Source organism: Arachis stenosperma, chromosome 6 (assembly GCF_014773155.1).
Source record: "Arachis stenosperma cultivar V10309 chromosome 6, arast.V10309.gnm1.PFL2, whole genome shotgun sequence".
Taxonomy (NCBI): domain Eukaryota; kingdom Viridiplantae; phylum Streptophyta; class Magnoliopsida; order Fabales; family Fabaceae; genus Arachis; species Arachis stenosperma.
In genome coordinates, this window is record NC_080382.1 from 17,486,559 (window position 1) to 17,513,333 (window position 26,775).

The 26,775-nt window shown below is 33.2% G+C and overlaps 4 protein-coding genes across 5 annotated transcripts; 3 read left to right on the forward strand and 1 right to left on the reverse strand.

The window, feature by feature from the left end:
* Positions 1-10: 10 nt before the first annotated feature.
* LOC130932395 (uncharacterized) lies at positions 11-6,811 on the reverse strand. The gene is made up of 17 exons (XM_057861715.1): positions 6,612-6,811; positions 5,852-5,972; positions 4,940-5,088; positions 4,624-4,707; positions 4,480-4,542; positions 4,161-4,292; positions 3,823-4,059; positions 3,412-3,531; positions 3,056-3,105; positions 2,628-2,790; positions 2,389-2,526; positions 1,660-1,782; positions 1,479-1,577; positions 1,116-1,205; positions 930-1,014; positions 658-788; positions 11-553 (listed from the first exon to the last, which is right to left on the reverse strand). Exons 1-17 carry the CDS (start codon positions 6,624-6,626, stop codon positions 410-412), a joined length of 1,944 nt encoding a protein of 647 aa, XP_057717698.1. The 5' UTR covers positions 6,627-6,811; the 3' UTR covers positions 11-409.
* A 194-nt stretch (positions 6,812-7,005) lies between these two features.
* LOC130935815 (small nuclear ribonucleoprotein SmD1a-like) lies at positions 7,006-9,151 on the forward strand. The gene is made up of 4 exons (XM_057865719.1): positions 7,006-7,180; positions 7,304-7,380; positions 8,518-8,709; positions 8,823-9,151. Exons 1-4 carry the CDS (start codon positions 7,167-7,169, stop codon positions 8,882-8,884), a joined length of 345 nt encoding a protein of 114 aa, XP_057721702.1. The 5' UTR covers positions 7,006-7,166; the 3' UTR covers positions 8,885-9,151.
* Positions 9,152-9,830: 679 nt separating this feature from the next.
* Positions 9,831-10,786, forward strand: LOC130932990 (outer envelope membrane protein 7). Its single transcript, XM_057862467.1, has one exon. The coding sequence runs from the start codon at positions 10,019-10,021 to the stop codon at positions 10,223-10,225; it is 207 nt and encodes a 68-aa protein (XP_057718450.1). The 5' UTR covers positions 9,831-10,018; the 3' UTR covers positions 10,226-10,786.
* Positions 10,787-22,394: 11,608 nt separating this feature from the next.
* Positions 22,395-25,073, forward strand: LOC130936057 (F-box protein At2g27310-like). 2 transcript variants are annotated; one of them, XM_057866034.1, is made up of 3 exons: positions 22,395-22,621; positions 23,881-24,233; positions 24,408-25,073. In XM_057866034.1, the coding sequence occupies exons 2-3, from the start codon at positions 23,897-23,899 to the stop codon at positions 25,016-25,018; spliced, it is 948 nt and encodes a 315-aa protein (XP_057722017.1). In that variant the 5' UTR covers positions 22,395-22,621; positions 23,881-23,896; the 3' UTR covers positions 25,019-25,073. The 2 variants fall into 2 exon arrangements, with proteins under 2 accessions (XP_057722017.1, XP_057722016.1); XM_057866033.1 differs by having other exon boundaries at positions 23,881-25,073.
* The last annotated feature ends 1,702 nt before the right edge of the window (positions 25,074-26,775 follow it).

A 26,775-nucleotide genomic window follows, 5' to 3' on the forward strand; every position in this document is an offset into this window, starting at 1 on the left:
AAACCACTTTTCTTTAAACAAAATTTATGATCACATGAGCAAAAAATAAAAAATAAAAAAGCCAACTCTTCATCTGTAGTGGAATTATTTTTATCAATTATCAACTCATAAAAAGCATTACTTCTGAGGGAAAAAATGATGGTACAAACTGACGAACACATCCCTATCTATACGAGGAGGAAAAGAATAATGAAGATAGACAAAATTGCTAATATACAACAGCTATCAAAACCTTAAAGCCCAAACAGAATCTTATAACCTAGATCTCTTGCCCCAACCAACAATGATGACTTTGGCAACCAAAAATGCACAGCTCCGCCAGCAGCACCTGGTTTAGCAGTCTTTTTTATCTTCAATAAAGTAGCAGTGGAATACTTAGCTTTGATTATTATAGTTACGTTGTTATCAGTTATCTGCGCCGCAACAAGACGGTATTCTGGTGAGCCTTGATATCCCTTTGTATTCTGTCTGCATATAAGGGTAGGCTAATGATTCCATTGATCTCATTCAACAGCAACTCTTCGGTAATGTTATCCTTTATGCTTCGCATTACCTGTGCCATCAAATTAATTTTAAAAAGTAAACTTGTATTACATGTTCTTCACATTAACTAATTAAACCAAAACACAGGAGGATTAAGAGGAAATAAGAATAAACCTTTCTGTAGGTATTAATCTCATTCGGATTTGCTTTGTCAAATCTGATTCTCATACAGACCCAGTGACGCTCTGTGGCGTCCCAGTAGCACTCAATGATCTTCCCTGAATAGGAAGAAATATCTGATGCATCTGCAAATGGTTTAAGCAAAAAAGGGAAACAAATTATGGTTTGCTTTTGCAAATACCAATCTTAGATAAACTACTCAGATAACTGTATCAGAGTTTATAATTATGTTTTCCTAGACGGTATCATATTATAGGCCAACAAACCTTTAAAAATAACTCTATTCCCTTCCATTAACTTCTTCCTTCCGCGTTCAAACAGATAAAGGAGGGGGCGATCACCTGCTCCAACCTGTAAAATAAGACGTCACAATATATTTGGATTGTAATGATGGGGACAAATTTTTGGCAAAAATCAGTGCATCTTAACTTCACGAAAGGTATTTATACAACCTCACAGAGGAAGTCAACGGAGTTCATCTCGGGATATTTCCACTTCAAAAGACCTTCGTGTGTGCGAGGGACATATGGATCATCCCAACCCTGTAGAATCAAACATCAGTAAGAACAGAAAATTTGAGAAGAACAGCATCTACCCATATTTATGAATTGATAGTATTTTGTTAGTTGGGCAATCTTCACTGATAAAAGGGTACACCTATATCTACATTACTCAGTAGCTAATAGTAATTTATATATTGAAGCAGGAAGAACTGAAAAAAATGAACCGTGCATTGTTATAGCATCTATTCAATCAGAATTCAGAACCAATCTATGCTTGCAGGGTTTCAAACTTTTAGAGATAGTAATTATAACCTGGAACACCAGACCATCTGATTGATGCGAGAGTTGTGGAATAAATTTATGAAGGAGCTTTGAAACGGTAGAAAGTAACCAAAACCCCTTCCTCCTCACCTGAAACATAAGCACGACAATATAAAGTTGATCGCACTAGAAAATGCCCCTAAAGTAGAATAATAAGCATCACTATACATACGCTAAATGGCTCCAAGTCATATCTGTAATAAGGATTTGTACTCTTGGAAAGAGCCTCTCGTTCCATGTTACGAGGCTCAATTACTTCTTTCTCCAGCAATTTCCACCGTTCGTAGAATGGAAGCTGCAAGCGTTAACAAAAATGGTCAAGTCAAATTCTGCCAAGAAAATGCACAGAACTTATATGGGAACCAACCATAGATCCAGGATATAAATTGTTTTATAAACATTCTTCCTATTTTTTCCTTTTTCGGCAGCAAATAATCATGCTCAGCCAGAAACTGAACATTGTTGATCAGCGTCCGACTGTATCACCGTTCTTGAATAAAACTTATTATATCACTATTTAGTTAATAAGATGCTGCTTCCATAATTATGCAACATTCTTTTCTGCATTTGTCTTGTGATGTCTATCTTGAACTAATTAAGGTTGCAAACTTTCACGCAAACCATGGCCCAAGAATCAGAACTAGTTACAAATTCAACAAGAAAGCTTACAGGAGCTCATTTTCATTGGGATTCTTAGGAGAATCTACATAAATTCAGTGATAATACAAATACCCTATCTATAATATTTAATACGATCTATTTTGCGCCAACCACTACCAATAGACACTCAAAACCCCAAAATCAAACAAGAGTTAACTGGTATTTTCAATATTTCAGAATAGTAAAATGTATGGATGAACCAACCAAACTATAGGCACTACAATTGTCAACCAATAAATACCTCTGTCACTGAGACTTGATTAATTGCCATCAGATCATAAATGAGGTATCTTCTCTCTTGCTTATGCGTATGCGGATCCATGTCGATAATCATCTCTCCGTCAAGTAATGTATAGTGGTGATTCTTCTCAGATGTACCCTTGAAATGGTTTCATTAAAAATGATTAAATAAAAGGAATGGATCTAAAAAATATGTATATCAAAATACTAAAAGAAATAACAGCAAATAAAAATGCATACCCCATTTGAGTATCTGCAAGGAAACCGCATGTTGATCTTTCGGAAGAGAAACTTTCTGTCGATCAGATAACATCCATCAAAAGTAATCAGCATCATGTAACGAGTTCCATCAGCTTTCCAAGTGGCATAGTAATACCGCTGTCTTAAGAGTTGTAGATTTTCACTGCAGAAAACAAGGTAACCTGATGTCGGTTGGCAAATAAAAGATAAACAAATTTATTAAAACTGTGTTCAACAGTGTTCCCTCCCTCCAACTCAACTGCACCATATGAATGTTTTCCAAATTTACTTAAAATATAAAATTGATCAAGGATTCACGTATACTAATAATAATAGTGATCCACATATTTTCATGATTATGATTACCCCTGAACTATAACTCAGTATAATAGAAATGAAAATCAATGATCAAATGTAGTTATATTAACCTGTTCAAAGAAACGGGGTGTGATCCAGGAAACTGCGGACGTCCTCTCCCCTGAAAAGAGATAACATCAAAGACAATTAGCCAAACATAATGCAATCAAATCATGATATAAAGTTATGTGTAAGACACTGACATTTCCAAATCACATAATTGTTTTAGCTGAACCTATTTTTTAATTTCCTCATAATTCAGGAATGCCAATCAAACTAAAGCAAAACCCATTAATTAAATAAGTATAGCATTCATATGAAATGATATTAAAATAGAGAAATATAGCAGCAGACATTAAGAAACTATTCTGAAGGAAACATGAAACTACAGATGAAAAATACAACGAAAGCCAATTCATGAACCAACCCCTGTGCCCAGTTTGAGCAGTTGATAACAAACTTCTTGCATTGTATGCAGCTGATATGAAGGAATGGAATCTCCCAAAATATCGTCATTAGTCAATGCTTCATTCCTCATGGTATTCTCCTAGAATAAAAAACCAAACGTAAGAAAAAGCCATATATACCTATAACTCCAAGCAAAAAGTTGAAGGTTTTTTCCCCAAAAGATTTCAACAAAGCAAACTAACTTAAGCAAGCATTCAAAACAAGATAAATAAAATGATATAAATTTGGGGAAGCAAAAGATTATAGTTATCAACTTAGCACAACCATTCACACTTGTGGGAAGTTTACTTTCCAAGCATCTATCTATGGAATTCAACCTAAAGATGCACTACAAATAATAAAGTACAAGAAGGAGCATCTACTGATATACCTGCTGAGGAACATTTCCATAATTTTCTACAGCATCCTGCTGAGGCACATCTCTATAGATGTCTACAGCTGGGACAGCAGCACCATCAAAATCTGTCTCACAAAGTCTTTTCCATTCTGGAGTCTGAGGACAAACAAGATCTTCAGGCTTCTTTTCACGATAAAACATATATAGGGCGTCAATGTAATCCTGCTTGTAAATTCCTGGGTAACGAGCCTGAGCAAATCTATTTATTGCCTGAGAGATACATACACACAAAAATATGCACAACACATCAATTATTGGAGTGAATCAGGTTTTTGAAACCAGCTTATAAACTTTCCTCAGATGTTTCTCACCTCAGTCACAGAAATGGATTCTGTGCGCACAAGAAAATGAACAATCATATAACCTGTACGGTTATGCCCATGTGTGCAATGTACTAGTATATATTTCTTTGTATTTGTTCTTCGGGAGCAAAAGTCCAGAACCTAAAAAGAATGTCTAACAGGTATAAATCATAAAACCTCAAGTGAGATATCAGGAACTGTTCACCATTCCTAGGCTACCAACAAGAGAATAATAGATTATCACACTCTGAGCAGTGATCAAAATACTGTATAAACGTAATGAGCATGAACATCACAGATAATACATATGCTACAAAATGGAAGCTACCTCGTCACAAAATTTTTTTACAGATTCATCATCAGGCACAGAATCTCTTCCCTTGCATCTTATCTGCCATAAGCAAAATAGAAGTTCAAAATTCCAAGTGCAACGAGCATTTATAAAACAGTTCCACAAAAGTTAATATGCTACCTTAACATGACTAATCCCTTCTTTTGTCCAATCTGAAACTGGATAGTAACGGTTAGTATTTGTCAGATCAAGCACTAAACCAAGCTGCAAAATTACAGAGTAGACCATCATGAGGCTGGATTCAACAAAGGGACTGTAAAATAGAGAATACTCATAACATGTTATGCATGAAGCACAGTTTATTCAGAACAACATAAGATACTCTTAAATTGCTAAGCACTGCTATCTAATTCCCTCAACTGTTGATTCAGGAATTCAACAAATAATAAGTCTAGATAGCCCAAAATGATGGACCTTGTGCTTTTCTTATACTTACTTCTCTACCTAAAGCTCGCTGCTGAAGAATTGCTTGCTTGGGAGTATATTTCTGACCTAGGATGTTATCGTTGAAGGATTCACCGAGTGGGACCTTTGATGGTATTATGAATCCTAATTCTTGACCATGTGGTGGGCAGCCTAACCAACCTGCAATATAGGATCAACTTAAAAACTTCAAAGAATATAACAATACAACCACGTTACTAGTGTGTTTGGTTCAGTTTCTTTAGTTATTTGGCTCTAGTAGAACAAGATCAATTCTTCCCTTTATTATTGATTCCGGAAAAGTAAAAAACTTATATTTTTGTCACAACAACTTTTAAGGCTCAAACATAAATCACTTTGCTTCAAAATCAATTCTAACTAAATACTGATAGAATTAATTCTACTCAGAAACACACTATAATCAAGGACACTAGAATATTATCTCAACATTTGAATCAGTATGTAAGGAATCACGTATCATGAAGTCAACAATGAAAAAGAGCTAACTTCAAAGTCGGGCATATATAACATTGAAACCACAAATAAAGATTCAAATAAAGAAAATATCTTCTTAGGCAAAGACAATGAGTATTTGAAAGCATGCAATCAACATCTCAAATATAATATTATTCAACATACACACAGTCATCTTCCATAGAATTCTGCTACATATAGGAAAAACAAATACACAACCTCTCAAAGCTAAAGGTTATTTGTAGCTTCATTTATTTGGAGGGATTGTTTAATTTGAAAAGTCAAATTCAAAACAGAAGCTTAAAGAAAAATGTAATGTAGCAATTCTTAAACTACGACGAGGTAAAGCACAATGCAACATCTCTGCAGCACGCAATATAGTCCTCAATATTTGATGATAAATCTCTGTAATGTGTTTAAATTTAAGAGAGGGTGAAGAAGAAGAACCTACCATGAGGAACCATGTTCCTATCGTAAGGTCTAGAGTTTGTATCGTACGGCCTCTGTTCTCTCCCCCAACGTTCCATTCCCGGGGGCTTCCTTTTCCAACCTCTTCGGCCCTCTTCACTATTCTGAAGCGTAAAGAACTCACTATTAGAAGAAAAACAAACGAAGCATAGAAAGTTATGATAACAAAATGACAATTCATCAACAATCCAATGGTATACATAAGATTGCCAAGAGTAAAAAGGAGGTTACATTATAACAGGTGAAATATTTATGCTTAGCAATGAAAAAGTTCCACAAAAATTTACCACTTTGAAGTCCATTGATGAAAGTAAATAGCAAAAATCAACAAGCCAGAACAATTCCATTGACACATTAAAACAATTCTACTAAAAAAAGAAAACTTATGTAAGCAAAAGCTATTGTGTGGTGAAGTTTTCATGCCAAAGTGAAATTGTGGAATGCCAGGTCTGATGCATCTATGAAATTATAATCACAAAAACCGTGAAGAACACGCTGTGTTCGAATGCGGAGAAAGGATGAAATGGTTTTTAGTATAAAACAACAATTGACTTGCTTTTATTTCCGTTGATTGATTTCTCGTACTACTTACTACTCAAGATGCTTGTTCAACCATGGAACTAGAATTGAGAAAGAGAATGAGGTCAAAAGTAAACACGAAAAAGAAAAAACTTCAAAAATGAAAAGAGAAATAAAAGCAAATTGCGGTTTTGGAGAATGAAGAAGAATATTATATTATGTACCGCGTGGTAGCTCATAGGAGCTGAGGATTGATGAGAAGTGAGGAATAATCGAAATTAGGGTTTTTGGTTGGGATTGGGGAGCAGTGAATCGATGTTTGAGAAGATGAGAGTTTGTTGCAGTTTTGAAGTTCGAAGATCTGCGGCTTTGCTTATGATTTAGGATATATCGGCGTCATCCCCTCCTCGAGTAACCGACATTAACCCACTTTCCCTTTTTATTTTTATTCTTTTTATTAAATTTGCATAATATCTTCCTTTTATACGCTATCCATTTAAAATATTGAAAATTTATTTCTGCATAGACGGAAATAATTTTATACCAATTTTATTAATAAAAATGTTAAATATTAACAAATTTATCATAAATAAATTAACATATGCCCCTCCCAATTTCTGAATTTTCAAATTTCATCTATATTTAATATTTAATTTTTTTAATTATTTTGAGTCGTTCATATACAGCGATTGTCGTTTTGGAGCCCAAAACCACACTCGCCTCCTTTCAGCTTTCGTCTTCCTTCGGTCTCTGCCACTGCCACTGCCACCACCATCACCATGAAGCTCGTTAGGTTTCAACCTCTCTCTCTCCCTCTCTTTCTCTCTCGCATATTCCGCGTTTCTTTCACTTTTTACTGTTTCTCTTTGTTTTCGTGCAATCTGATGCTGGAAGCTCTCTGTGAATATTCGTGCAGGTTTCTCATGAAGTTGAACAACGAAACCGTTTCAATCGAGCTCAAGAACGGTACTATTGTCCACGGCACTATCACAGGTTCATCTTTTTTCTCCCAATGTAGTTCTTTGCCATTTTGGATTTTGTTGCTTCTTTTTGTTAAACCCTAGCTTGGTTTCATGATTCAACATTTCTGATTTAGCATTGCTGCTTTGTTAGTGCTTCATTCCATTTGCCAATTGCATATTGAAATGATGCTCATTGGTTTGGTTTCCCAACTGCTAAACCTAATGCAGTTCCTGAGTTCTAACTGGCATTACCAGAATTTTTGTGTTAGTTATTCCTTTATTGAAACTGGCAGCCATGTATGAATTAGGGTTTGTCAGTGGATATTGTCTCTTCCACTTGCATTCTGTATTCAATATCCAATTGATTCCATAGATGTCGTTCTCTCCAAGCAGGAGCAGATTTTGTTGTTTATAATCTATTTCTTTTCAGTTTGAACTCTGAATTACACATTCTTCCTTAAGTGCTGGGTAGTTATGTTGTGACGTTATTTGTGATACCAGTACTAGCTCTGTCTCTTGTTCATGGGCAATCTATCATCTCAGTAGGGTGGGAATCTTTTTCACTATTGGCCTACATCTTTCAACTTATGATGTAACTAATATGTTTTGGAATCCCTATTTTGGTTTTCTCTGAAGTGGAGCAGAATAGAGGGTGATATTTTGTTTCATGGAGTTGGTTGTAGTTCCTCTAGTTCTTTGTATGCTTGACAGTTTTAAGCATATTTCAAATACTATCCCTTATGTCACATTGAAGTAGATCTTTGCATATAAACTTGCTATAGGCTAGGATTTAGTTTAAGCTACATAAGCATGAGACATCCAAGTTACAAAATATTTAGATATTGTATTTTTTGTAGTGTTGAATTTTGGGGTGCCTGAAACATAGGTCTGAACACTATCATGCAATGTTTATAATTAGTGAGTGAACATCGTTTGTGAGAGTTGTAAGTCTACAATTGAGCAACACATTGCTAGTTTGCTACTTTCTTATTGTTCGAAAGTTGAACACTATCTAATTAAGCAATCATCACTTCACCTTTTATCTAGCAAATACATATTGGTCATGTCTTTCTATTTGATGTCTTTTAGCCTTTTTTCTGGGGGGATGGAGATGGAAAATACTTTGTTGTACTTGAACTGATCCTGGAAATTTGTTGCTATGCTACAGGTGTTGATATCAGTATGAATACACATTTGAAAACCGTTAAACTAACCCTGAAAGGGAAAAACCCAGTGACTCTGGATCATCTTAGTGTGAGAGGCAACAACATTCGTTATTACATCCTTCCAGACAGCTTGAATCTCGAGACTTTACTAGTTGAAGAGACTCCAAGAGTCAAGCCTAAGAAGCCAACTGCTGGTACTGTATATTATTTTGTGGACACTGCCACATTTTTCCGAAGAAACTACTTGTGTTTAGGTTGCCTGCGTACTTGGGATTTCTGGTTCTCAAAGTTTTTATTTCATTTGCAGGGAAGCCGTTGGGGAGAGGAAGGGGAAGAGGACGCGGGCGTGGACGTGGTCGTGGCCGTTAAGTTTCATGTCGCAAGTTTTGTGGCATTGGTTGTATACCCTTTTGTAGGAAAATTTTTCTGGGCGATTTCAAAGACATCCAAAGAGTGTTATTATTCATTAGTCATGACTCTGTCAATGTTGCTATTTTCTTATCAGTTATTTCTAGTGTATAATTCCTTCCTGTAGGGTAATGCCTGATTCCTCTCAACTGAAACATTCCTATATATGTAGCTTTGGGGTAAGGTGAAGAAGTTAAAGGAATTAATGGGGATTGCCCTTGCCTCGTAGTCGTGGTGGTTGTGTTAATTTAAGACCTTACATACTTTGGACCTCAAACCTTACATTCTTTTAAGGGATTACCATGTGGATTAATCTTATGCCACATCAAATGAGGATACTTTCTGCATGTTAAGAAATGGATTACTTTAAAATGGTACAATCCTTAATGGCTAGAGTGGAAGCGACTTTGGTAGGAGCTAGCTATGATAATCTTCTAGTCTCAGAAGAGATATTAACGAACACTTTCTGGATAGCAAAAAGGACAAATAGGTTAGACCCAACTGAATCAATAGAGCTAAACTATGATAAATCATGGCTCGTTGAACGAATTAGGCTAGATTAGATAACTAGATCAAACCAAATTAGATTGAATCAAGTGACTAGATAAAACCGATTAGAATAATGATTGTGCAGGATTTACCTTTGACATTCAACATGATATGAAATTCATTTTATTGTTAAGCGAAAAAATGAAAGATTTCGTAAATTTGTATAAGAATTTGATAGTACATATGAATAAAAACATAGTACTCAAATTTCGAGACGTATTTGTTTCTATCTTATCAAATGGATAGATTAATGGGATGTCCCGGCACCACAAATTAGTAAAGGGAGGATAAAAAAGACAAATAAGTTAACCATGGGTCAAAATGAATGAGTTAAGGGTATCAATGTTGTCGTATAGTGTAAGGAAGAATAGAGGAAAAGAACGAAGAAATGGGATGGGGAAATTGTGGCAGTGACTAATTTGAGAGTAGAGACCAACCATCTCACACACGCAACCACCATAACAATCCCCCATCCCCCACACTCTTTGATACTACAAAAACACAAGGCACGTGGCACACTCAATCAAGAACAAGAAGAAGAAGAAGATGGGAAAGGCGAAAGATGCGGTGGTGGTTGTTGGAGCCCTAGCGTTGGCGTGGGCCGCCATAGAGCTGGCCCTGAAGCCGTTCCTGAGCAAGGCCCGGTCCGACATAGACAAATCCGACCCGGCTCGAGACCCCGACGATGACGCCGTTCCTCCGGCTGAACCCAAACCCCTGGATCCCCCTGCTCCACCTGCACCTGACGCTTGAACCCAGGTGGTGTCTGCCTTATTTCCTTTCCCTCTTTCGAATCTGTTATGTATTCTGGACAATCATCCAACTCTCTTTCTTCTTCTCTTTATTGGAACATTCGACTCACTAGGATGCAATGCAATACCGCTTTATTCCTATTCCTCTTTGTTGAATTCTCTTATCTCATGTTCCGATCGCAGAATAATCAAATCAACTACTCAATCTTTTTTTGTCATCTTCTTAAATACGAAACCAATCATTGCCTTTATCATGAAAATCGTATTACAATTTGCGCCGATTACACAATCATTACAACAAACAGCAAGCAACTACGTTCTTTTGTGTCTCTTTTGTTAAGAGATTTGGTTTAGATGCCCCAATTACCACTTTACATCTTGTTAAAGATTTTATTGAAGTCAAGTCATTATCCAATTTTATAACTCTAATGTATATATTATATACTTTTTATTTAGTGGTTTTTTTTATATCAATTGTATAAATTTGTTACTCTACCAATTGATGGTAGTATACTGTATACCAACAAGCTATAATTTAAAGAGGAGTACAGGAATTAGTAAATTTTGTGATTTGTAGTAATTAATTAGTTATTATTGATATTTTTAATGGTGTGAGATTTTATCGATTAGTGTGAGATTACTCATTTTTTTATTTTAATAAAAATACTAGTTTTCTAAATTTTTTCTAATTCAAATGATATAGTCTCTTCATATTTACCTAAAGGACTATATATATATATATATATCAAAATCAAATATTAAAATTAACCAATAGTATAAAATATATACCGAAATATAAATATACGTTAAAAATAAATTAAATCACATATGTATTTATACATAAATATATTAATAGTGTAAAAGTAGTTAAGCTGACATCAGGGACAGATTCACTCCTTAGGATGTGTGGGGGCAAGCGTCCGACTGTAATTTAAAATTTTATTGAGTAGTATATAATAATAATATTTATTTATCCTCACTAAATTATTAGATTTGACCCTATAATCATTTTTTATTCAACTTTCAATATTTAATAGCCAATTTAAAAACTTTATATTAGATGTCCATTACAATGATCAAGTTTTAAATTTAAATAAGATTGATATTCTTTCTTAGAAATTGACTCGAAAGAATATTATTTATCTATTTATATTTTTTTTTTAAATTAGTTTTAGTTTTTTTTTTATAATAACTACACTAATTAAATGAATTTTTTCAACTATGAATAGCTAATTATATAAAAGTTGAGTTTTTAATGATTGTTTAATGACATATACAAAAAAAGACATTTTAATTATATTGCCAAAATTTTAAAATATGAAATATAAAAAATTAAATTTTAAATTATATATTATTATTTAAATTATTATTTTATTATTTTAATTTGTAATTAAATATTTTAAAATTTAATCATATTTTATAATAACAAAATATAATTATAACAACAATTATGCTACGTATATATAAAATAATTACTTATACAAAATAAATTTAAAATACAAATTTTGAAATATAAAATATATATTAAAAATAAATTAAATAATATATATTTATACTTAAATTTATAATAGATAATTTAATAATTAATTTTTTATGTAAATATAATATTTTTATTATAAAAATTATTATTATTATGTTATATATATTTCATCTTCAGTATCAAAATTTGTTGAATCCGTCATTGGCTGACATGAATAACAAACAAGTTAATTTGATAAGTGGAGTTGGACTTAGCCATAGTGATGAAGGATAACCAACCAAAAATTAACAAGGTTAGTGAAAAATATAACTTTAGAAGCTAAAATATTTTGAAGCCGTTATCAACTCACTATAAAATATTTCTATGTAACTTTAACTAGGATTATCTGATCATGCATGCTATCATATCATAATATGCATCCAAACATACATACATGTGAAGAGCAACAAAATCTCTTTGTGGGGAGAGAGGAGATTCCCAACCTTGGGATCTTCCCTCACTGCTTGGCCACCTGGATTAGGACTTAGGAGTAATAGCAGATATCATTTTCTTAACCTAATTTAGGTAACCTAAGGGAAACTATTTTAGTTTTAAACCTAACTACGATGTTAATGTTATTCATTTAAAAAAAGAAAAAGAAACTTATATAGGTATAGGAGTATATTTGGAGAGACAATATCTACTTGAATTTATATGATATTAAAATTAGTCAAGAATGTCAATAAGTTATAATTTAAATAACATCAATTTTTTATATTCATTTAAAAGATTGTGATGTTGAATTTTTTTATTTTTAGTAAAAAAAAAATCATTGATCAAATTTATCTCTAAATGATCATTCGTTCTTTAAATTATTTTTAAAATATTTTTTTAGTCAAATTTGTCTTTTAAAATTTTTTAAGTTAGTCGCATTAGTTCTTCTGGTAATTTTATAATTGACGATGTTAGAATTTACTTATTATATGATACATAAAGTAATATCATAACACACGTATATATAAATATAATACCTACAATTAATTGACTTAAGAATCATTCACTTATATAAACACCTAAGTAACAATACAACATAACATAACCTCAATATAATTTTTTTTTCAACAATAACATAATAAAATACTAGTAAAAAAACAAACTACAATAATAATACATATCTTTACTCTCTATTAATAGAGAAGAAATAAAGACTCTTAATCCAAGTCCATATTTCTTATAAATTTCACATTTTCACCTAAAAACTATATCATATATCCGTCAAAAAAAAAAAAAACTATATCATATGCAAATCTTTATTTACAGGCAAACATAAGTACCTAATGCCTAGAATACAATTGGTGGTGGATAATTTGCATTTAGTTTAATACTTGTGTTCTAATTTTTAAAGATTTTATAGTTTTTAATGTTGGTCAATACTATTCATATTTGACTTTAATTCAAGTTGTTTTTTTATTTGATTCTTCTTACTTTCACTATGCATAAGGTGATACTTCTCACTTGTAATAATAGAATTTAAATTGATCAAAACCTTGATTTTGCAATTGCATTTACATATGTTTTGATTTGTTAAACATATCAACTTTTATAATCTTTTATAATCTTCTTGTTCTTATCAAAACATTAATGAATTCAATTTGCACTTTCTTTTGGACAATTGGGTATGAGTTGTCATATAAAGCTTCTATAAATTTTTAGCGATCTCTAATAATTTTAATTCTACTTGAAATTTTTAATTTGGTTATTGGTAATCGATAAATTTAGTTTAATTTTCAATAATTTGACTATCTCAATTGATTATTAAGATGATAAATTTATAAAATTATATTAAATCAACCCAATTAATTTATGAGATTGGAATTAGGATTTAATAAGTGAAGAATTATTTGATCTAATTTTATAAACTTATTATGTCAACAGTTAATAGAAGGACTAATGTAACTAACATAAAATTAAAGACAAATTTAATTAAAAAAATTCGATAACCAATTTAAAAAATAGGTATTTTTTTTAACGAATTTGATCATTTACTCAGTATTAAAATACAAGTGCCTCCATTAATTTAGTTTGCTATATGTGTTACATGACTTAACACTTAGTATAGTGGGCTTATGTGTATAGTGTTGGTTACAAAACTTATCAGTGACTTAGTTATTTTGTACAAGAGAGAAAAATCAGTTAGCAGTAGAATAATTAGTTTTGAGGGCCCTATGGAGAATGTGCTCAGAAATCCATAATAGAATCCGACCACAACGACAAAATTTATTATCTTTATGCATTCCATTTTCAAGTAAAATGGTGATTGAGATGTGAATAAGAAACACACTCTCCCTTCTCTGAGTTTTGTGAAGTCGCTCTTTCACCTCCCATAACTCACCACTTTCACATGGTGTGGTGAGCGTGGATGGAAGGGTTGAAAAACTTCGAAAGAAACTTGAATGCAACTTCGATTTCGTCTCCCTGTTGATTCAATTAACCTGCATGCAGTTTCAATTCCTTCTTCTTGCAAATTCAATTTCATCTTCTTCTCCTTCTTTCTTTCCTCTTTGATTTTATCTTCTTCTCTATTTCTTCTTCTTCTTTGTTTCTTCTTCCTTTTCTCTTGAACTCACACAATAGAGACTGATGAGAGCTACTTTGTTCTGCACAAAACTAGTCCAGACAAATAGTGATCCGATCAGCGAGTTCTAGGGTGAAAATTCTACAAATCCATTAGTTCTTGAAATTTTCTTTAAAATTGAATCCAGAGAAAGAAATTGAAGAAATGGCGTCAGATAACAATCTACTGTTCTTTTCTGTAGACATCCAGACTCTTGTAAGTTTGGTTAACTAGATCAATCTTATGCAATCAAATGCAACAAGAACGCTATCAAATCCTGCATTGGATCCAGTGCGTTCCTATTTTTTGCATTCCGGAGAAAATTCATGTTCTTCTTTACTTTCGACCCCTTTAATAGGAAACAATTACCAAATTTGGAAGAACGCTATGTGGAGAGCACTTACATCAAAGAATAAACTAGGATTTATAGATGGATCAATTAAAAAACCTGTTTGAAGCGTGAGAACAATCTAAAACCTATGTGGTTTCTTTGATTAATCAATCTTTAAGCCCTGAGATAGCTAAGAGTGTAGCGTGGATAAATTTTGCTGAGGAATTGTGGAAAGAATTAAAGCATAGGTACTGTCACGGAGACATATATAGAATTGCAGAACTAGAGGAAGATCTATTTGCTATAAGACAAGGAGAGTTAACAATTACTGCTTACTATACAAAATTGAAAGAGATTTGGGAAGAATTAGATAATTTGCGCCTGATCTGTTCAAGATGTTCTAAAAACTGCACCTGTGAATTGAATATATTGAGAGGTTATAAGGAATAATCAAGTATTGTAAGACTCTTGCGTGGATTGAATGATCAATATTCTACTGTACAATCTCAAATCATGCTGATGAAACCATTGCCCAAGGTAGATACAGTTTTTTCTAATTTGCTTCAGCAAGAAAAGCAGTTTAACATGAATGAAATTATTGAAGGGAAGGCATTGATAACCAATGCAAGAACTGATGGTGGAATTATTAGAGGAAGGGGTAGAGGCAAAGGAGATAGGAGAGGCCATGGCAATTATCACAAGACTGGAAGAGATTCAAAACAGTGCAGTTATTGTGGCAAAAATGGCCATCTAATAGACACATGTTATAAAAAGCATGAATTTCCTCCTCATTTCAAGAATGGTGGTGCCTCTATCAACAATTTGGTTGCTGAAAAAAGTGATGATAACAACAATCAATCTCAAGAAGCATTCGGCAATTCTGAGCTTGGCTTTACTTTAGAGCAAAAGGAAGCATTATTAGCTCTCTTGAATCAGTAAGATGCACAACCAAAGCATAGCATAAATCAAATTGTTGCCACCACACTTCCGTCAAAGCAAGGTATCTCTTACATAATGTCAATGTCCATTTTCAGTCCAAAATCCTGGATCATTGACTTAGGTGCTATAAATCATGTTGCCTATTCAAAGTCATTTTTTCAGTGTCTATATCAAATAAAACCTGTTCTTATTGATATGTCTGATGGTACCAGTACAATAACCCAATATGCAGGAACCATAGTATTCTCGGACCAGTTTAAATTGTTTCATGTGTTTTTCATTCTAACATTCAAATTTAATCTAATATCTGTGTCTACATTGACTGCCGATTCAAAATTAAAACTTACATTTGATGAATTTGGTTATGAAAATCAGGAAAAGATTACCATGAAGCCAATTGGTGTAGCTGAACAGAGAAGAGGCTTGTATGCTTTTGAAAACCTCACACCTGTTCAAGCTGCATCTTCATCTGTTCTTCTATCTGCATCTGCACTGGCTATTCAGCCTGCACAATCTGTATTTTCAGCTGTTCTTTCATCTGCATCTGTACTAGCTGTTCAGCCTGCACAATTAGATAACTCTGAGCTCTGGCACCTCAGATTAGGACACATACCTCATGATAGGATTGTTGTAATGAAAAAAGAATACAATGACTTGAATTTTTCTGCTTGTAATAATCCTTGTGACTCATGTTACTATGAAAAACAAAAAAGATTACCATATGCAACTAGAGTTTCAAAGAGTGAAAATAAATTTGACATTCTCCATATGGACATTTGTGGACCTATAAATACAGCTTCAATTTCTGGTTTCAAGTATTTTTTTAACTGTGGTTGACGACAAAAGTAGATTTACATGGCTGTATTTTATGAAATCAAAAGGAGAAGCCGCTGATTTGGTCAAAAATTATGTTAAAATGGTTGAAACTCAGTTTGGCATGGTAATTAAAAAGGTTAGAACAGATAATGAAAATGAATTTAAGCTGCCAAATTTCTATGCATCTAAGGGTATAATACATCAAACTACCTGTGTTGAGACTCCTCAATGGCATAGTAGAGAGGAAACATCAACACATTTTAGAAATTACAAGAGCATTGATGTTTCACTCAAACATGCCTAAAAGGTTCTGGAACTTTGCAGTAGGACATTCAGTGCATCTAATAAACAGAATTCCTAGTACTCTACTGCAAAACCAGTCACCCTACTACATTTTAAAACAAAAATTACCTGATATATCATACCTCAAGGTGTTTGGATGTCTCGGATATGCATCAATATTAACAGCACATAGAACAAAACTAGATCAAAGAGCTCACAAGTGTGTATACTTGGGGGTCAAAGATGGAGTTAAAGGACACATTCTTTACAATGTTAAGAGTAGAAACATTTTCATTTCTAGAAATGTTTAATTCTATGAAAAAAATTTTTCCATTTACATTACAGGAATTTTCAAGCAATGATAAAAATAATAGACAAATGCAAACTATCCCAAAATTGTATCATGCATCTTTATTTGAGGATCCATTTCTAGATCTGGATGAACCTTCTTTTTTCTAAGGTTTGTTAGATACCATGCATCTATCATCTCATTTAGATTCTACCTCACATACTCAAACCAATCCCAATAACAATTTACATCCATCACCACATTGCCACACTAACTTAAACATGCATCCATATCCTGACATAGCATCACAACCTATAAGACCCTTAAGAGAAAGAAGACGTCCCACATACCTCAATGATTATCACTGTAATAGCATGAATGTATCAGCAAATGATTTTTCTAACATTTTACACAATTCATCGTGTTCTTCTCAAGAATTTTTTGAAAATTACACAAGTATGTTACTAAACCAGGCAGATCAAATTTTTGACAAGTCTTCTATTTTTTTTTCTTTGAGTCTGAGTCCCTAGTTCCTCTCCTTCTTTTATCACCTGAGTCAATCACACAAAAATTCAACCAGGCCAATGACAAACCCCGTTTTAACGGTTTATCTTGTATTGATTTTAAGAGATTTTATCACCTTTTACCCACATTTATTCAATGAAATAGCATGGTTTTGTGATTGTCTCCTTATTTGTGCTTAGATGTGAAAACATGCTTTTAGACCCTTAATTTGATGGTTTTAATCTCCCTTTGATTCCACTAGATGCCTTGATATGTTTATTAGTGATTTCAGATTGAAAAGGGTAGGAATGGATCAAAGGAGTGAGGAGGAAAGCATGCAAAGTGGAGAAATCATGAAAAGTCAAAGAAGTTGAACTCGCCCATGGACGCGCACGCGCACCTGGCGCTTGCGCGCACCTGCGAATCACCCCATGGACGCGTACGCGTGCTGTGCGCGTACGCGTCGGTGCTGGTTTATGATTTTTTAATGAAAACGTGACCAACGAATTCTCAAGGGTTGTGGGGCCCCAATCCCAACCAACTTTGGCACCTAAACTGCTATTTAAAGCCAAGGATTGAAGAGCAAAGGGGATTCCATTCATTACACACACATTAGGATTAGTTTTAGAAGTAGTTTCTAGAGAGAGAAGCTCTCACTTCTCTCTAGAATTAGGATTAGGATTAGGATTAGTTCTTAGATCTAGGTTTTAATCTTTGCTTTCTTCTACTTCTACATCTCAATTCCTTGTTGTTAGATTCATCTTCTTCTACTCTTTTGTTGTAATTTCCTTTATGTTGTTCTTACATTTTGTTGTAGATCTAGTATTGTTCCTTCCATTTTCTTTCAATTCAATAAGAGGTAATTCATAATAATTGTTCTTCTTTACTTTTCTATTGTTGATCTCTTGCCTTTGTAGTTAGATCTCTCTTTAATTCTTGCAATTTATGTTGTTTACTTTTATTGCCTTTTATGTGTTTGATGAAATGTCTCTTATAGCTATTAGTTAGATTTTGTTCCTCTTGGCCTAGGTAGAGTAATTAGTGATACTTGAGTTATCTAATTCCTTTGTTGATTGATAATTGGAGAGATTGCTAATTGGTTTGGAGTGCACTAAAGCTAGTCTTACCTTGGGTGTTGGCTAGGACTTGTGGCTCAAGTCAATTCATCCACTTGACTTTCCTTTATTTAGTAAGGGTTAACTAAGTGGTAGCAATGAACAATTCTCATCACAATTGAGAAGGATAACTAGGATAGGACTTCTAATTTTCATACCTTGCCAAGAGCCTTTTATAGTTGTTAGTTTATTTTCATTGCCATTTACTTTCATGCCTCTTGTCCAAAACCCCAAAATAACTCAAACCAATAACAAAACACTTTATTGTAATTCCTAGGGAGAACGACCCGAGGTTTGAATACTTTGGTTATTAATTTTAGGGGTTTGTTACTTGTGACAAACAATCTTTTGTATGAAAGGATTATTGTTGGTTTAGAAACTATACTTGCAACGAGAATTCATTTGTGAAATTCTAAACCGTCAAAAATCCAATCATCAGCCAAATACAAAGAACCAAAAATCTATGCTGAGGCAGTTTGTGATCCGAACTGGCAAGAAGCTATCAATGCAGAATTAATTGCTCTAAAGGAAAACCAGACTTGGACTCTTACCAAGCTTCCTCATGCTAAAAAGGCAATAGGGTGCAAATGGGTGTTCAGGTTGAAATTGAATCCTGATGGATCTGTGGAGAGATACAAGGCAAAACTGGTAGCTCAAGGCTTCACCCAAACAGCAGGGGTGGATTACTTTGAAACCTACAGTCCCGTGATAAAAATGAGCACATTGAGGATAATTTTGTCAATAGCAGCCGTAAAGAATTGGTTTGTACACCAATTAGATGTCAACACTGCATTTTTACATGGAGATTTAACTGAAAAAGTATACATGCGACCCCCTCCAGGTTTAACATTGCCTTCACCAGGCTTAGTTTGTAGATTAGACAGATCCTTGTATGGTTTAAGCAGGCCAATAGACAATGGAACACCAAATTATCAACCACTTTGATCGATTTTGGCTACACTCAATCTCGAAATGATTATAGTCTCTTCACAAAATGTGATGGTTCACAATTCACAGCCATCTTAGTATATGTAGATGACTTAATCGTTGCTGGAAATAACATGGATGAAATTGGGTCCGTCAAGAAGCACTTGCATGATTTGTTTAAGATCAAAGATTTGGGTGACTTAAACTTTTTTCTAGGCCTTGAAATAGCTCGAAGCAAGAGGGGCATTGCAGTATGTCAACGAAAATATTGCATCGACCTATTGAAGGAGTATGGATTAATGGATGCAAAGGCAGCAACTACATCAATGGATTACACAATAAAATTGACAAAAGATTTAGGGAGTTTACTCAATTCAGCATCTAAATACAGAAGATTAGTAGGAAGATTACTCTATTTGACCAATACTTGACCTGATATTGGATATAAAGTAGGAAAATTAAGCCAATTCTTAGACTATGCTACTGACAAACACTTTGAAGCAGCTATCAGAGTATTAAGATACCTCAAGGCCAAACCTGTCCTGGGTCTAATGTTCTCATCCCAAACTGCCTTGGAACCAACTGATTTTTCAGACAGTGATTGGGGAGCCTGCTCAGACACAAGGAGATCAATTTCAGGTACTGCTTCTTCATAGGAACTTCTATTGTATCCTGGGAAAGCAAGAAACAAAACACAGTGGCCAGTTCTTCATGTGAGGCAGAATATAGGGCCCTTGCAATGGCCACCAGAGAAGCGCAGTGAATCACCAATATACTTGGAGACTTGAAGATTGAATTGAGTAAGCCAATTACAATATATTGTGATAGTCAATCGGCCTTGCATGTTGCGGCCAATCCAGTTTTCCATGAAAGAACTAAGCATATAGAGATGGATTGTCATGTTGTTCGAGACAAATGGCAAGAACAAGTGACAAAATTGCTTCCTGTTTCAACTGTCAATCAAACTGCAGATATATTGACTAAAGCCTTAACTCCAAAGATGTTTCAAGACTGTCATGACAAGCTCAGAATGATGGATGTAACTGATTCTAACTTGAGAGGGGGTGTTACATGACTTAACATTTCTACTAGTTAGTTAGTGTAGTGAGCTTACGTGTATAGTGTTGGTTACAAAACTTATCAGTGACTTAGTTACTTTGTACAAGAAAAAAAATCAGTTAGCAGTAGAGTAATTAATCACTATATATATCAACAATATTATTTTATATGGTCAGTTTTTGCATTTCCATTTTCAAGTAGAATGGTGATTGAGATGTGAATAAGAAACACACTCTCCCTTCTCTGAGTTTCGTGAAATCGCTCTTTCACCTTCGAGAACACACCACTTTCACAATATGTATAAATATAATAAAACAATCTTTTACTATATGCAAAAATTCTTTCAAAAAATTCATTTATTAATATTTTGTGCAATGTAGACCAATGGCTTATTTTAATTTCATTAATTAATACTTTTGCATCTTTCATGCAAGTTCTCAAATGACAATGATTGAACTTGCAGTTTGTCAATACTAACACTTTTTGAAAAAATAGTCTCTAAATCTCTTATTTACACTCGTGTATATATTTTATGGGATAAAATCATTAATAGTTTTAGTAAATTATTCCTTGACAAATAGATCAATTTCAAGTATTGAATGAGTGGCACCGACTGTGAAGGGAAGACAGAATCTTTAGCCCCCAGCCCTTACAAAAACAACAGACATTACAAAATGATCAAAGTAGAGAGGTTTGGTTGGTCATAAATATGATCACAAGTGCAATTATGATACATCAAGAGCACTTCACCTTCCTCTTTACACTCTCTTATATATTGCTTCCTTTATATAATTATATCACACTCATACTCTTTAGAACATTCGAGATTTATACGCTGATAGTGACCCCTGACAAAAAAAATCAAAACAGTTTAAATCTATTTTATTTTTATTTAATATTTATTAATTATAATTTAGTTTTTTTTTCTCTCTAACATTATCACTTAGTAATTTATGATATATGCTTAGTTCGTGATTATGAAGCTATATGACCCAGCTCACTCTCTTTTACCAAGCACAAGAAATTAAATATATTTTATTAATTAGTTTTTTCACTTTCTGTATCCCTGTTGATTTTGTAGTTATAAAGTTCCCATTCTATACCAAACAAGACTTAAAACATTAAAAGAATGTGACCAGGTTTGCATCATTTTGGTTTACCCATGAACTTGGTGGACAGTGACAAGAGAAACAGATATTTTATCATTGCTAACCATTTTTATTTTCAAAGTAAATAATATGAAAATAATCAAACAATAATTCAAATAAACAAATAAATAGTTTGATAATAAATAATGCTACACTTTCCCTTTTTAAGAATATAAAAGTTTGACATTTTTTTTCAAGTTTAGATATGGTTTAAAAATAACATTTATCTTTCGATAAACACATAAATAAAATTCTAGAAATTGTTCACTTGTTAAAAATTTTGAAGAAAAATAAAAAAATAAAATAATCATATTTATTCTTAAATTTTAAATTTTTAAATCAAAAATTCTTTCTTGTTTTGCTTTTATTTTCTCTAAAATTTTAATTCACAAGCAACTTTTAAATATATATTTATGAATTTAATTAACAAGTGTCTTAAAAACGCGTCTTAAAATTATTAACTGATAACATATTAAAAATTTAAACTTTTAATATATTTATTACATATTTATTAAAATATAAAATTCAAAAACTTTCACCACTACTAAAGTCATATTTTATTAGGTACAGTTTATAAGTAACTAGCTACTAGCATGATGTAAATTAAGGAGAAAAACTAATAAAAATTTAATGAGCATGATGTGGCAAAATTTTATATGGTAGATTGAAGAAAACGTAGGAAATTGATGACCCCAAGATGAGGACTCCTAAGAATTTAGATTACTGCAAATGAAAATGAAACTAAAATTGAAAGGGATCTTTTTGATCTTCTCTCAGCAACAATAATATAGTGTTTGGGTGTTACCCTTTGCTCCAAAGTTCACAACTTTGCATTCTTCTCTCACTTTCACTTTGCCTCTGTCTCTGACTCTCCATTGTTGCTCTTCTTCCTCTGTGCCTTCACATTTTTTCAGGTTTGTTGTTTCTTTTGTGTGTGATTCAAACATAAAGGTATATACTTGTTGAGTTTTACATTCTGTTAAGAAATTTTGTGGATGTTGCATAGTTTGGTTGGTATTTTGCATGTTCTGAGATTGCAATGAACTTGTTCACATTTACATGATTATGGTATATGGTACTGGCAGATATTTTCACAATATTCTTTCTTTCAATGTTTCATGACTTGTGTTGTTCTTGTCCTGCTATGTTCTTATTCCTTCTATTAATGTCATTAATCCCAAAAGCAACCATTTGGTTTGAATTTCAACCTTCTGATTATGTGTTTCAGTTGCCAAAGTTTTATAATTCTGTTTTTATTTTCTGGACAAAATCAGAAATTATCTTAAATTTTGTCTCTACTAAACAGGAAAATTTTGAAGTTATTGGCTTTGTGTCTTTCTCCATAGTCCAATTTTTATTTATTTATTTATTGTTATTATTATTTTTTCTCTTTTTTGTCCTCAAACGTCTCTGCCTCCTGTATCTCATGATGGGAACCAAATATTACCTTAGTGATTTCAATTTGATTAAGTTTATGCTAGATTAGAACTTATCCTGTGAATTGGGGTCTCTATAGGTTGAGCTTTGAAATTGTTTAGGAATTTTTTCTCATGGGCTTTCCATGCAGTGAACTTGCTTTGGAAGAGTGTTATAACATCTTGTTCTTTATGAGGTTTTGCTCACACCCTTTTGGATGTTGTTTAATTTGAGTTTGAATTCCAATAAGGTCTTGGACTCTTGACTTCGTTTGAAACTATATTCTCATTTCTCTGTGTGCGCACGCCCATGGGGATATATATTCCAGTTTCTTACTGACTTTGTTAGCATCTTAGGCAACCACAAGATTTGGAATCTGGGTAGGGGTGTTTCCTGCTTCATGTTAGGAATTACTTTCCTTTCTCCTTTGTTTTTTTGTTGGAAATTTTTTCGAGTAAAGGAGATTCCCCCCCCCCCCCCCTTTCTCTTCCTTTTTGGTCCTACCTTATGTTGTGGTTATATAGATTTTATACCTCAAAAGTCAAAACAGTTAAAACCTTGAATATTATGTACATTGATGTTCATGCCACTGAAATGCTTGAATATTGAATGTCTAAAGATGAATTAGTCAGTTAAATGGTTTGTCATCTCAATGTATCTTAGTGTTCTTCATCAGTGAAAAATGACTTTTGTGTTGGTCATGTTAGCGAAACATTACATGCCCCTTTTATTCTTATTTGACTTATGTGTTTGACAGTTAGAGTGTTATCGCCATGTCAGTTGCACCGGTTGAGAGCATCCCCTCTTTAAGTAGTGACCTCTTCTATGAAATACTGCGAAGGCTTGATGGCGCGACATTGGCAAGCGCAGCATGCACCTGTGCTGCACTTTGCTCCATCTCAAAAGAAGAGAGTTTATGGGAAAATGTATGCTCATCTATGTGGCCTTCAACCAATAGGGAAGATGTCAAAAGTTTAATCTCTTCTGTTGGTGGATTCAGAAAATTCTATGCAGACAGTTTTCCACTTATTGTCAACAAGGATGTTATGGAGTTTCATCACAACAACTACTTTGAGTACCCTGATGATTGGACCGAAGCCGAATATTATGGTGATGTGATTGAATCAGAGAGCATCTCTCCATCTAACTTTGTTTCTATTGTAGATATTAGGTTCAAGGAGAAACCAATCTGTTCCAAAGTTCTGTTGGGTATTCCAAATGCAAATGGCTATGATGATTGGTTCTATAACTGCCCTTTTCAGATTGATATTCTTACTTATGCAGATAGCGAAGGCAACAACGATGGCGCCGTGAATCTTTCCATTTCTGATGGTCTGCCAGCAATTACATCCATGGAAAGGGAAAAGAAAGATGGGAAGCTTTGGAAGGAGCTTAGCAATGGACTCAGGCTTAGTTGGATTGTAGTAAACAGAAAAATCAAGCAAGCTGCAAATCTTTCTAGTTGGTTTCCTCTTGGTGGCCAAAGGCATTGGCCAACAGATAATGATTTTGTAGTCCGGTTCGGATCGATTCTCCCAGCCGAGGAAATTCTTCCTTGCCAAGTAGTGGAGTGCATCCTTATCATGAAGTTTAGAGTTGTCCACACAGAATTAGAGGGGATTCAAACTAGTCTTAAGTTAACTGAATTGAGCATGCAATTGGAAGACATGGAAGGTGCTCATGTTAATGGAAGGAACAGTTTGCATATTCTTAAGAAAGCACTTAGTTGCCAAAGGAGCAAAAACTATGGTGATGCACTTGAGTCTTGTCACATGTATTCAAAGGTGCAGAATGAGTTGAAGAAGGAAAAGATGAGAAATGAAAATAGGTTGGATAGGCTTTGTATTTTGAGTGGCATTGCTGCTTTTATGACATTCTGGTACTGTGTGCTGTGAAAATGGTGCTTCACTTCATCGTTTAACATAACATCTGCTAATTATGCTTCCTCTAACAAAATTTGTTATCATATTGCCAACTTCCATTTTGGGTGATTTTCCTTGCTTCTACTAAAGAATTAAATTAAGGTGGAAGCTCAAGTGTAGACAACTTGATGTGAAGTTGATAGCTGAGAGTCGTTAAATGAGTTGATAGATTTGACTAAATTATCATTTAACGGCTCTAAACTATCAACCTCACATGAAATTAACTGTTAACTGCACCTAAGTTTTTACCTTAAACTAATATCCTAATAATCCTAGGGCGTGTTTGATTGGGAGGTTAAAATCGAACATAAATTTCTTCGACTATGCTACGTGTTAAAATCGAACATAAATTTCTTTGGTTATGCTATGTGTACACTAAAATCAGTCAGTATAAAATACACGTTGGAATACAAATACACATTGAAAATAAATTAAATCAAACATGTATTTATATACAAATATATTGGTGATTTGTTTTAGTGGCTGATTTTGATATACGAATAATATTTTTGTAGTTTCTTATATTAATTTTATTGGGCTATAAATTTGCCAGAAGAATTTCATTGGATTTATCTTTAAGCTTCTTATTAAGTAAAGAGTGCTAGGACTAAAAGTTGAAGATTTAGGATTTTAGGATTTAAAATATTTTATTTTCTATTTTTTACCTTTAATAATATTATAGAAAAGGACAAATAAATTCTTGACCTTTTGATCTATGGATATTTAAATTTCTTGATAATTTAAAAATATATTTAAATTCTTGACTTTTTCAAAACTTGGACATATCGATTATTGGATCTAATTTGTCTAATTTTAAAAACTCTTCCACATATGCATCCATGTATCGGCCAGGTCAGTACAACTGAAGTTACTTTTGATTTTTTCGTTAGATCTGACAGACCTAAGTGAACAGATAAATCGATTTGTTCATATTTTGAGAATGTAAGAGACTTAATTATATTTTCAAATTTTCGGAAACTTAAATGTCACTGGACCCAAAAATCAATAACCTATTTGTTTTTTTTTTCATAATATTATATGTGCATGTTAACATTGGTCAATTCATTGTGATTGAGTGAAGCATCAAAACTTACAAGAAAATCATGAAGGACCATCCTCATGGTTTAAAGGTTGTGTAAGTAATAACTAATAAGAATTCAGCACCTCATTGTACTCTTCCTTTAAACTTTGAAAACTGTCTAACCAATTACACCATAACTAAGCTCGACTCATAAATGTCTGCTGGTCAAATGCAACCTCCTTATTTCTTTTTCTTTTTCTTTTTCTTTTTCTTTTTTTTTTCACTTTTGGTTTTGTTTAAAGGTGGGACAGTGGTAGTTATTAGATTGGGGGGTATATTTAGTCATGGCAGTTAGTTAGTAGGTGGAATATTTAGTCACATGTCCTATGCATGTAAATATGCATATCACCAAACTACTAACAACTTTAACTTATCAATGCCCTTTCAATTTCACTTTTTTTTTCACTTGTGGGGTTTAATTCTAAAGAAATATTATATTACAACTTTACAAGGTCTTCATAAGACAATCATACTATGAATATATATGATCATGCATGTGTTAAACCTGATGCAAGCCAAAAACTATAATATTATAAAGAAGAGTATAATTAGGTAGTGTTTGTTTTTAGATATTAGAACTAAAATTAGAATTGAAACTCAGTATTATATTTAATAGTTAGATATTAGAATTAAAATTTCAGTCCTAAAA